Raw genomic sequence first — 12,438 nt, 5'->3', positions numbered from 1 at the left:
AAATGAACTAATTGAAAAAATTGCAAATGAAATACATTATTTATTCATTCATGTATTGATTGATTTATTTAATTATCTATTTTTATTACCTTTTTTGCTTTACTTTTTTTCTTATTCTTAGATAGATGGGTCTTATAACATTTCAAACATGTAATATATATATATATATATATATATATATATATATATATACTGTATATGTATGTATATGTATATATATATATATATATATTTAGGAGTGAGAAAAGCCTTCAGTAAATCTCCTGTTTGATACCGTAAATTGTGGTTTAATATTTGGTGAGGACAGCAGGAGGGCAATTTTTTTATTAATATCCAAAATTTTAAAGCTAAAAAAAGTTAACATTACAATAAGAGAAAAAAATTAATAACATGTTATTTCATGTTTTTATGGATATGTTTATTTGTTTCAATTGTTTGCATTAGGTTGGAGATGCCGCCAGGGAGCCAGAAATACAAAATAGAGGATTTAAAATAAAAAGGATAAATAAAACAAAATGTAAAAAATATCCAATTGTATTTCAGAGATTTAAAAATAATAAAATAATAGTAACAAAAAATCGTAAAAAAAAATTAGATGCAGTCATGGCCAAAAGTGATGGCACCCTTGAAATTGTTCCAGAAAATTAAGTTTTTCGCCAATGAAATTATTGCAGTTACACATGCTTTGTTATAAACATGTTCATTTCATTTGTGTGTATTGGAACAACACAAAAAAGATAGAGATAAAGAGGCAAATTGGACACAATTTCGCAGAAAAAAACAAAATGGTCTGGAGAAAATTGTTGGCGCCTTTCCAAAATTGTGGGTAAACAACTTTGTTTCAAGCATGTGATGATCATTCAAACTAACATGTGGCAAGTAAATAGTGTGGGCAATATAAAAATCACACCTAAAACCTGAGAAAAAGCGGAGACGATGACTCAGTTTTTGCATTGCGTGTCTGTGTGTGCCACACTAAACATGGAGAACAGAAAGAGGAGAAGAGAACTGTATGAGGCCTTAACACCAAAATTGTTGAAAAATATCAACTATCTCAAGGTTACAAGTCCATCTCCAGAGATCTTGATGTTTCTTTGTCCACATTGCACAACATAATCAAGAGGTTACAACTCATGGCACTGTAGTTAATCTCCCTGGATGTGGATGGCAGAGAAAAATTGATGAAAGGTTGCAATGCAGGATAGTCCAGATGGTAGATAAGCAGCACCAATCAAGTTCCAAAGAAGTTCAACCTGTCCTGCAGGCTCAGGGTGCATCAGTGTCAGGGTGAACTATCCATCGACATTTAAATGAAATGAAATGCAATGGCAGGAGACTCAGGAGGACCCCACCGCTGACACTGAGACATAAAAAGCTAGACTGCAGTTTGCCATAATGTACATCAGTAAGCCAAAATCCTTCTCGGAAAGTGTCTTGTGGACAGATTAAACTAAGATAGAGCTGTATGGTACAGCACATCATTCTACTGCTTACCAAAAAAAGAATAAGGCTTGCAAAGAAAAAAAACACAGTACCTACAGTCAATTATGGTGGAATTTTAAAGATGTTTTGCAGCCTCTGGCACTGGGTGCCTTGACTGTGTGCAAGGCATCAAGAAATTTGAAGATTACCAAAGGATTTTGGTCTCAGTGTAGCACCCATTGTCCAAAAGCTGGGTTTGTGTTCTAGGTCATGGGTCTTCTAGCAGGACAATGATCTCAAACACATTTCAAGAAGCACTCAGAAATGGATGGCAACAAAGTACTGGAGGGTTCTGAAGTGGCAGCAATGAGTGCAGATCTAAATCCCATTGAACACCTGTGGGAGATCTTAAAATTGCTGTTGGGAGAAGGTGCCTTCACATATGAGAGTCCTGGAGCAGTCTGCAAAAGAAGAGTGGTCCAAAATTCCAATTGAGAGGTTGTTGATGCTTATAGGAAGCGATTAGTTGCAGTTATTTATCCCAAAGTGTGTACCAAATCCAGCAAAGCCAGTCACTAAATCAAATTAAAACTTAACATTTAATATGCATACCTAAAAGACATAAATACACCATAAAAAAGTGCTCATGATTCCCAGTGTACTGTATTAAAATGGCACAATCTCACCCAAGTTGTTGTTTCCTGGCACTCAGAAGTTTTCTATAGTGCGATGATGTCCGAGACCAGGAGATTGGGAGAAGAAAAAAGACCGCAGAGGGGTGAGGGGAGACACGGGGGCCTATTTTCCCTGTCGTGCCCTCTGTAACCAACTCCCGCCCTTACAAGGGAAGTACCCAAGTGTGAGCCTGTTTAGTGATGCCCATGATCAAATATAGCCACCCTGAAAAAGTGTCTTCCCTACGCGTTTCCCCTCCCGTTTGGGGGGTTCATCAGGGGAAGTTATCCAGGCTAAAGAACGAGGTCTTCTGCAGTGGCAAGATATGACCTCTCTACATGCCAAACTCCTCTGTGGGAGGGGGAATTAGTGGTCTCTCCAAAGTGTGTACAACCAAATATGAAGTTGAGGTTGCCAACAATTTTGTCTTGCTTTTCTGGAACAATTTTAATGGTGCCAACACTTTCGACCACGACTGTATATTATTGTAATATACTAAAGGGTTTGTCCACCTCCTGGACAATTTTTTTTTATTAAATGTGTGTAATTTTGGCTAAAAATAATCATTTTTTACAGTTGGGTTTCAATAAAACTTTTGCACCACTTGCCTTCTATCACATACAGTGGCACTAAACACATACAAAATAATCAAAGAGTGATGTGTATCCACATGCAATCATGAACCTATAAATATGTGATTTTTGTGATTGTATGTTACTTTTGCTTATTATTTTTTCTGCATTTTTTTTAATATATCTAGGAATCAAAATAATCATGTCACTATACCTGTATTTAATGATATGCAAGCTGCCATCTTACTAGAGAATATGTCATTTAGTTTGTTCTGATCTGTAGACTAGTCCATGAAGAATACTTTATTATGTTAATTATATATTTCATGCAATTGTTGAATTTGATATTCATCTGCTCTGGATATTTAGGATTTACTATATAATTTTGTAATTTATGCATGTATGCCATTATGAAAACAATATTTTGATATTTGACATCTCCACCACTTATTCATTTTATCTTGTTGAGTATTTTCCTTTTCAGAATTTTTATACAATTTTTATGGTCTGATAAATAAAATGTATTCAGTGGCATGTAAAAGTTTGGGCACCCCTGATCAAAATTACTGTTATTGTGAACAGTTAAACAAGTTGAAGATGAAATTATATCTAAAAGGCCTAAAGTTAAAGATGACACATTTCCTTTGTATCTTAGGAAAAAGAAAAAAAATTGTCATTTTTTACATTTTAAAAATTACAAAAAGAAAAATGGGCCAATGCAAAAGTTTGGGCAAGCTTGGAGATTTGTGTGCAAAGATAACTTTGACCAAGGTTTCAGACCTTAATTAGCCTGGTAGGGTTATTGCTTGTTCACTATCATCATTAGAAAAGGCCAGGTGATGCAAATTTTCTAGCTTTACAAAATCCAGACTTCTCTGACCTTGTGCCAAAAAACTGCAGCAATGGGTTCTTCTAAGCAGCTGCCTAGCACTCTGAAAATGAAAATGGTGGAGGCCCACAAAGCAGAAGAAGGTTATAAGAAGATAGCAAAGTGTTTTCAAGTTGCCCTTTGCTCAGTTCAAAATGTAATTAAGAAATGGCAGTTAACATGAATAGTGGAGGTCAAGATAAGGTCTGGAAGACCAATCAACATTTCAATAAGAGCTGCTCATAATATTGCTAGAGAGATGCAAATCAGAACCCCCACTTGACTGCAAAAGACCTTCAGAAAGATTTAGCAGACTCTGGGGTTGTGGTATATTGTTCTACTGTTCAAAGACAACTGCACAAATAAGGCCTTCATGGAAGAGTCATCAGAAGAAAACCTCTCCTGCTTTCTCACCATAAAATTCACAGTCAAAAGTATGCAAGAGAACATCTAAACCAGCCTGATGCATTTTGGAAACAAGTTCTGTGGACTGATAATGTTAAAATAGAACACTTTGGCCTCAATAATCAAAGGTATGTGTCAGTATTCCGGGTTTTCCAAGTTACCTTGTGAATGATTTTGCCCTTTGTTAAGATGGAGTTTGCTGTTTTTGTCTGCCCTAATTCCTGTTCATTTGTTTAAAACCTGGGTCAGGTGTCAGCCTCCTTGCTGGAGTATTCTGCTTCTGTTTCTCCTTCAGCTCAGCTGCTTGTTTGCTGTACTTCTACCCGTGGCTCTGGACATTCTCTGCCTATGTAAGTTACACTCTCAGTCTGTTGGCTTTGGTTCACTCCTCCAGGTAAGAACTCTGTTTTGGAACTGTGTTTGGAACTTTGCTGCTGGACTTAGACTATGTTTGCTACTTAATCCTTATTTACTCCCCCCGGTGGGAGCTACTGGATATTACACCAGTATAATACTTTAATGTGAACTTGTTCTGGACTTACCCGTGTTTATGCCACAACTGAGATAAACTTGAGAACTTGTTTCTGGACTTACCCGTGTTCATGCTACACCTGGGATTAACCTGAGGACTTGTTTCTGGACTTCCCTGTGTTTACTACATACCCGGATTTGACTCTTTCTGCACCAACTGTGTTTTGGATCTGCATGTCACACTCACCTTGCCAAGGACTTTGGCCTAAGAACTCTTCTGTTTAGCTGTATAAGGTTAAGGGACTTGTTTTATTGCGGGTTATCAGTATATTGTTTTCGTGTGTTTTGCTGTGTTACAAATACACTATTTGCACTAAAGAAACCCGTCTCTGTCTGTTCATTGCCCCACGCTACCAGAATCCTAGAGTTCCTACAATAGTATTACAGTATGTGTGGAGAAAAATGGCACAGAATTTCAAGAAAAGAACATCTCACCAACCATCAAGCATGGGGGTGGACCAATCATGCTTTCGGGTTGTGCTGCAGCCAATGACAAGGGGAATATTTCACGTGTTGAGGGAAGAATGGATGCAATGAAATTTCAGCAAATTATTGATGCAAATGTAACACCATCTATAAAAAAGCTTAAGTTGAAAAGAGGATGGCTTCTACAAATGGATAATGATCATAAACACATGTCAAAATCCACAATAGGCGACCTCAAAAGGCGCAAGATGAAGGTTTTACAATGGCCCTCACAGTCCCCTGATCTGAACATCATTGAAAATCTGTGGCTAGACCTCAAAATAGAAGTGCATGGAAGATGGCCCAGGAATCTCACGGAGCTAGGAGAATTTTCCAAGGATGAATGGATGATAATCCCTCAAAAAAGAATTGAAAGACTCTTGGCTGGCTACAAAAAGTGTTTACAAGCTGTGATAGTTTCAAAAGGGGGTCCTACTAAGTATTAGCCATGTATGGTGCTGCAACTTTTGCATCTGCCCATTTTCCTGTTTTTAATTTTTTTTTAAATTTAAAATGCAAAAGATGAAAATTTTGCTTTTTTTGCCTAAAATGCAAAGGCAATGTGTCATCTTTCACTTTAGGTCTTTTACAAATCATTTAATCTTCAACTTGCTTAATTGTTCACAATAACAGTAATTTTGACCAGTGGTGCCCAAACTTTTACATGCCACTGTATGTGTTGCACTATTTATTGTTTGCTGGAGAATGAGTTAACTGAGAATGTGTCAGTCAGCCTACTATCATGATGTGATATGGAATTTTTAACTCTTTTATCTGTTTTTTTCTAAGCTCCTCTCAATTAATTTATGACCACAGACCTCATCAAAGTTGAATGTGCAGAAAATCAAAAAGCCTGTAAAAGGCAAATGGTGCATTTTTTTTTTCATTGAACCCAAATGGAAAAAGGATTTTTAGCCCCAAACCACACTTGCATTTAAGTCCTTAAAAAAAGTCCTTAAAAGAGGACAAAAGAGATGATTGGATCAATCAGCAGAGGATCGAGTTTGAGTCAAATTTCCTAAAATTTGTGGCAGCACGAAGATTCGAACACTGCGAGATTAGTTTCACAGTTTGCAAAAAATCTTGCCCGGCACCATTTCCCACACTGCTAAAGCATCAGAGCGCAGGCTAATGTCATTTTGTATGGTCAGTAGTGTTGAGCATTCCAATACCGCAAGTATCGGGTATCGGCCGATACTTGCGGTATCAGAATTCCGATACCGAGATCCGATACTTTTGTGGTATCGGGAATCGGAATCGGAAGTTCCCAGTGTATGGTTCCCAGGGTCTGAAGGAGAGGAAACTCTCCTTCAGGCCCTGGGATCCATATCCATGTAAAAAAATAAAGGATTAAAATAAAAAATAGGGATATACTCACCCTCTGACGCGCCCTGGTAGTAACCGGCAGCCTGCTTTGCTTAAAATGAGGGCGTTCAGCACCTTCCATGATGTCACGGCTTCTGATTGGTCGCGTGCCGCTCATGTGACCGTCCACGCGACCAATCACAAGCCGTGACGTCATTCTCAGGTCCTAAATTCCTAATTCTAGGAATTTAGGACCTGAGAATGACGTCACGGCTTGTGATTGGTCGCGTGGCGGTCACATGAGCGGCATGCGACCAATCAGAAGCCGTGACGTCATGGAAGGCCCTAAACGCGCTCATTTTAAGCAAAGAAGGCTGCCGGTTAACAGCGGTGAGGTGCAGGGTCCTCCGAAGAGGTGAGTATATCAATATTTTTTATTTTAATTCTTTATTTTACACATTAATATGGATCCCAGGGACTGAAGGAGAGTTTCCTCTCCTTCAGACCCTGGGAACCATCAGGATACCTTCCGATACTTGGTGTCCCATTGACTTGTATTGGTATCGGGTATCGGTATCGGCGATATCCGATACTTTTCCGGTATCGGCCGATACTACCCGATACCGATACTTTCAAGTATCGGAAGGTATCGCTCAACACTAATGGTCAGCCCATAATTCCCTGCATCTATAATATTTAGCGGATTATCATACCTTGTACAGTAGAGGTCAGTGGTTAAGTCATTGGTTAAGTCTCTCTCTCCAATAGACTGTAAGCTCTTATAGTCAGCAGTGTCCTTTCTCTCCTGTAGAATGTAAGCTCTCATGGTCAGCGGCTTCCTCTCGGTCCTGTAGAGTTGAAGTAGTTATGGTCAGTGTCAGGCATAACAGCAGGGGGAATTGTGCAGATCGGCTGCTGTCACCAATTTGTCAGGGCATGCAACTCTGCCACTAACAATCTTTAGGACAATGACACAATTTACAGACAAGTGATGGACAAGGTTGCGGCTCTTTACACTACTAGGCTGCTTATTGGAGAACTTACAGTGTATATACCTCCGATTCCAATGCATGAAATATATATATATATATATATATATATATATATATGTATATATATATATATATATACCCCGGTACAGTCACTGCCAACTCCACAATAAGAAAAGGAACTGCTAGCTGCCACCACCAATCACTTATACAGGCCGATTGGACCGGTTACAGGTAGCGTATGGCTTCAAGTATGCGGTTTCCGGAACAAGAGGAACAAAGTTATTAAATTTTATATATTCAATCTGGAAAAGTAGGCAGCGTTTATAAAATGTATACAAATTGGGAACAAAACAATACGGTACATGCACTCACATAGGGTAAAAGGGATAAAGTTCTAAACCTGTGTCCTGGAAATGGCTCAGAGCTTAGTGCAGGGAAGTACTGCTTAGAACAACTCCTTAGAGCAATGGACAGAACCACAGAGTACTGTGTCTTGCAGAACTGCCAAATGACAGAAACCCAAACTCTGATTTTTATTAGAGCACGGTAAGCCCATTTATCTCCCCTTGCTGAACTCATATGGGGACTGGTTGTGGGATGTGCGAGGTCTTTTTGAAATTTATGAGATACCCAACTTTCAGGATATCTTCACTCGTGGAGATCGCAGTCGGGTGATGTTGTTGTCAATTTCCTATCACGATATTATCTTTCTACACTGTGTTCCAAATTATTATGCACATAGAGTTTATGAGTGATAAGGTTAGAATTTTTCTGTTAGTCATTTAAACTCATTGATGGTGATGTGTGTCAGGGCTCTTTATATCACTGAAAGCAATTGCAGATATCTGTGCAAATTAGTTTGGTAGGTGTGTCCAAATAAAGGCAAAACTACTTAAGAAGGCTGTTCCACATTATTAAGCAGTCTACATTTTTTGCCAAAATGGGAAAGAAAAAGGATGTGTCGGCTGCTGAGAAGCAATAAATTGTGGAGTATTTAGGTCAAGGCATGACTACAATCAACATTGCCAAGACACTTCATCGTGATCATTGCACAATCAAGAAGTATGTAGCTGATTCCCAGCACACGTGTGCGTGCTGATAAGGAAAAATTGAGGACTCTTTCCAACAGGCAATTGCGTAAGGTTAAAAGAGCTGCAAAAATGCCTTGTCATAGCAGCAGACAAGTTTTTGAAGCTGCTGGTGCCTCCAACGTCCCCAGAACAACAAGATGCAGGGTCCTTCAGAGGTTTGCAGCTGTGTGTAAGCCATCCTGTCGACCACCTCTATCCACTGCAACAAGCAGAAACGGCTCCAGTGGGCCAAACGATACATGAAGACTGACTTCCAAACTGTTTTGTTCACCGATGAGTGCCGTGCAACGCTCGATGGTCCAGATGGATGGAGTGGAGGATGGACACCCCATGAAAACACGGCTAAGGCACCAACCAACAAGGAGGAGGTGGAGTAATGTTTTGGGCTGGAATCATGGGGAGAGAGATTGTCGGTCGCTTTATGATCCCTGAAGGGGTAAAGATGAACTCCATAATCTATGTGGAGTTTCTAAAACAACACTTCCTGCCATGGTTCAAGAGGAAGAACCATGCTTTCCGCAGCAAGATCATTTTCATGCATGATAATGCACTGTCTCATGCTGCAAAAAACACATCTGCATCTCTGGCTGCTATGGGCATAAAAGAGGACAAACTTATGGTGTGACCACCATCTTCCCCTGACCTCAACCCCATTGAGAACCTCTGGAGCATCATCAAAAGGAGTGTCTATGATGGCGGGAGGCAGTTCACATCTAAGCAACAGCTCTGGGAGGGGATTCTGTCCACATGCAAAACAATTGAAGCAGAAACCATCCAAAAACTGACAAATTCAATGGACAAGAGAGTTCAGAAGCTTCTTTCGAACAAGGGGTCCTACGTGCAAATGTAACATCACCTAGAATAAAGTTTTCACTTGAAAACTGTTTGATTTCATTTTGTAATAAGCTGATAATGCTAATAACTTCACAATTGACCATTTTTTTTGTTCAAAATAAAAAAAAAAGGTTGAAAACGCTGCTGTGCATAATAATTTGGAACATGCATTTTGAGTGTTTATTTTTTTTAAAAAGATACTGTTTTCATAGGCAGTTAGTTCCAAAACATTGCAATTATACCAGAATAGTAGATGACTGGAAAATAACAATGACTGCAATTCAGATAGGTAATTTAGAGAAAATATGAGGAAATATTATTTGCATAATAATTTGGAACACAGTGTATAGAGATGAGACCTTGCATGGATAGCTTCATCAATCTGACCAATAATAAGTTGCAAGTGGCCTTACTTTGATTTGAGTGAATGTGTTATTTTTGTTCCTTCGCTACGACACCAAAAATATATCTCCCATAAATATTAGATTGATGCAAGCCCCAATATGCATCACTGACCACTGGCTCCAGAGAGTATGAGATAATTCCTTTGAACAGAGGAAGCTCTTGTCTCAGGAATTGTACTTCTTCACCTCTGAGTATACGAATCCTATAATTGTTGGCTGGTTCTCAGAGATCCCTTGTTGTAATTACCTGTTCATGGCAGGAGATCCTAGTTTAATGTACCGTATATACTCGAGTATAAGCCGACCCGAGTATAAGCCAAGATCCCTAATTTTGCCACAAAAAACTGGGAAAACTTAATGACTCGAGTATAAGCCTAGGGTGGGAAATGCAGCAGCTACCAGTAAATGTCAAAAATAAAAATAGATGCCAATAAAAGTAAAATTAATTCAGACATCAGTAGGTTAAGTGTTTTTGAATATCCATATTGAATCAGGAGCCCCATCTAATGCTCCATACTGTTCATGATGGTCCCCATAAGATGCTCCATACAAAATACGCCTAATGGTGGGTCTTTATGTGGTGCTCTGTTCACATATTCATCCTTATGGGTTTATTACATGTCACTGATCCTTCAGTGACCTGCCTCCTATTTTACATAATGCATATAATATTGTTGGCTTACAAGAAAAAATTGTAACTTCTGCAAAATGGCGCCAGCAGCAGTGTGTAGTAGCATCTATCGGCAAGTGATTTCATCAACCAAGGTATCATTTTAATCAGTATAACGGCACCAACCTGACACTTTTCTGTAGGTTACTGTGCACAATCCTGCTGACAGGTTCCCTTTAAGAGGGAGATGATAATGTAGTGTGGGTCTTGAACCTTAGAGGGATCCCATATGAGTGTCAACGACGGTGTTATATGCAAGTCATCCAGGGTGAGCCACAGGAATAATTCTAAAGCCAAAAGTAAGAACAGGAAGAAAGTTTTCCAAGAGCACCACATCTGGAACATGAACTTCGTGGAGTGGGTCACAGAGTTTTTCGAAATGCTTGTGAGACCTGCCACTCCTCAAGACCCGCATGGTGACTTACCTGTAAGACCTGCCTTAGTTTTCCAAGCACTGATCTTAGACTGTGCTGGTATTGATGTCCTACAAAGGAGGGAATGAATACGTCTTAGCAATCCAATATTCCCAGATATTTCCAACATTCTCAAAAAATAAACATGAAAGATTATTTGAACTTTAAAGTATGTGAAATATGAAGATGTAAAAGTACATTTTCCATTTTAATTAATTTCTCCCCAGCCATTCTGTCTGCGGAGTGAAATCTCAAGAACTTAAATGAAAAATTGCATTGGAAAGTATGTGCATGCAAAGTATGTATTTGGAATTTTCAAATACAGTAATACAGAAAAAAAAAGAAAAATCAATCATCATCTAATCTTTGATCAGCCTTGGTCTGAAGCATGAAGGGCCCACCAGGAAGCATAGGAACAGGGGCCATAGCTGAGTCGCTATATTAAAATCCATGTGGCAAACACAATTTACAGAATTGGACTTCTAATGAACTGAGGCAAATTGAACAATCATTCAAAATGAATATCTTGCTAAACCTGTTTTGGCTATTGAGTTGCATTTAGGATATCAACTTGCCATATTGGTTCTTAAAGGTATTGTCTAATGTCTTTAGTTTCATTTTTTTATTATTAGAAATGAGAAATACTTCTGTTGAAATGTTGGAACTAATTATTTTTCATTTTTAAAAACATGCCTGGAAGGAGCACAAACTTACTTTCTGCCTTTTCTATGTAGACAGTGAATATGAGATAATGGTTAGGAAAGTGTCATTGACTTGAGGTGGCCATACACAAGAGATAGCTGCTGTCAATCATTGTTGGGCAGACAGCTAACTTTTTGACTCCCCCATACAAATTAGTGATCAGTATGGCCAACCGTTCTTTTTTCCATGGGGTGAAAGAAGAAAACCACTGCCAGACACATCGGGGAATGAATTATCACTCCTAAAAGAAAAAGATCGAACATTGAATTGTCAACAGTCTGATCCTTCTCTCGCCCAACATCGTCTTTTGAAGGTAGGCAGAAACTCACATACTTATCAGATGGTCCCAACAAAATACTGTAGATGGCATCGACCAACCTTCATCTGGAAAATGAAGCTATGCCTAGTGGAACATCCCCATCTACCAGACCAAGAAATGACAGGTGAGCCTCAACCAAAGCCTTTGCTTTTTTAACATGCATTATGCACCATACACAATTTCATCATGACCAGCCAAACATCTAATGTGTATGGGATCGTTCCTACTATCCCCTGACAGATGGTTTCTAGGAGTGCAACACTACCAGACCAAGAAATGACAGGTGAGCTTCAAACTGAGCTTTCTCTGTAAACTATCCTGACTTATCCAAAAGTCTCCATACACAACTCTATTGGGACCGGTTAACCATCTAACATGTAGGGTGGCCTCCCAAATCTCCTTGATAGATGCTGCATAGGAGCCCATTCCCTTCTCCTAGACCTAGAGAAGACAACTGAAATGGGGCCTCTCAACTGCCCCCAAAAGATGATGTCAGGGGAGAGAAGGATTGGGTAGCTTGAATTGAAACACCTTATCTTTTTGTTCCTCTTGGAAATAAGTATTCACCCAAGGTGTCTGTCAATGGCTTACTGCTCTTTCCACATACAGAACACCTGCTTCAAAGGAGGGTCTAAGGGCTAGGCTTGGAATCGATGATGTAGATGTATGACCAACGTAAGCCTCCAACAGTATAACAGACCAGTCAACTACACTATAAGGACAAAATTATCGGGACACAGTGCGGTCCTGTAATAGGAGCCATGGATGTA

General features: G+C 39.1%; 1 protein-coding gene across 3 annotated transcripts in view; it reads right to left on the bottom strand.

The window, feature by feature from the left end:
* LOC143809067 (uncharacterized) overlaps window positions 1–10,720 on the bottom strand; it is a 55,282-nt gene extending 44,562 nt beyond the window's left edge. For all 3 annotated transcript variants that reach the window (XR_013222053.1, XM_077292227.1, XM_077292228.1), the window contains exons 1-2: window positions 10,660–10,720; window positions 6,957–7,091 (exon numbers count right to left, since the gene is read on the bottom strand). Coding sequence is in view for 2 of the 3 variants with exons in the window: in XM_077292227.1 (XP_077148342.1) it covers window positions 6,957–7,069 (113 nt within the window). In the remaining variant the exon portion in view is untranslated. The remainder of the gene's footprint in view (window positions 1–6,956; window positions 7,092–10,659) is intronic.
* Window positions 10,721–12,438: the final 1,718 nt, after the last annotated feature.

This window comes from Ranitomeya variabilis, chromosome 2 (genome assembly GCF_051348905.1).
Source record: "Ranitomeya variabilis isolate aRanVar5 chromosome 2, aRanVar5.hap1, whole genome shotgun sequence".
In the NCBI taxonomy this organism is placed as follows: domain Eukaryota; kingdom Metazoa; phylum Chordata; class Amphibia; order Anura; family Dendrobatidae; genus Ranitomeya; species Ranitomeya variabilis.
Note: the sequence above shows the minus strand (reverse complement) of the source record. Positions and strands in the feature narration are given on the sequence as shown.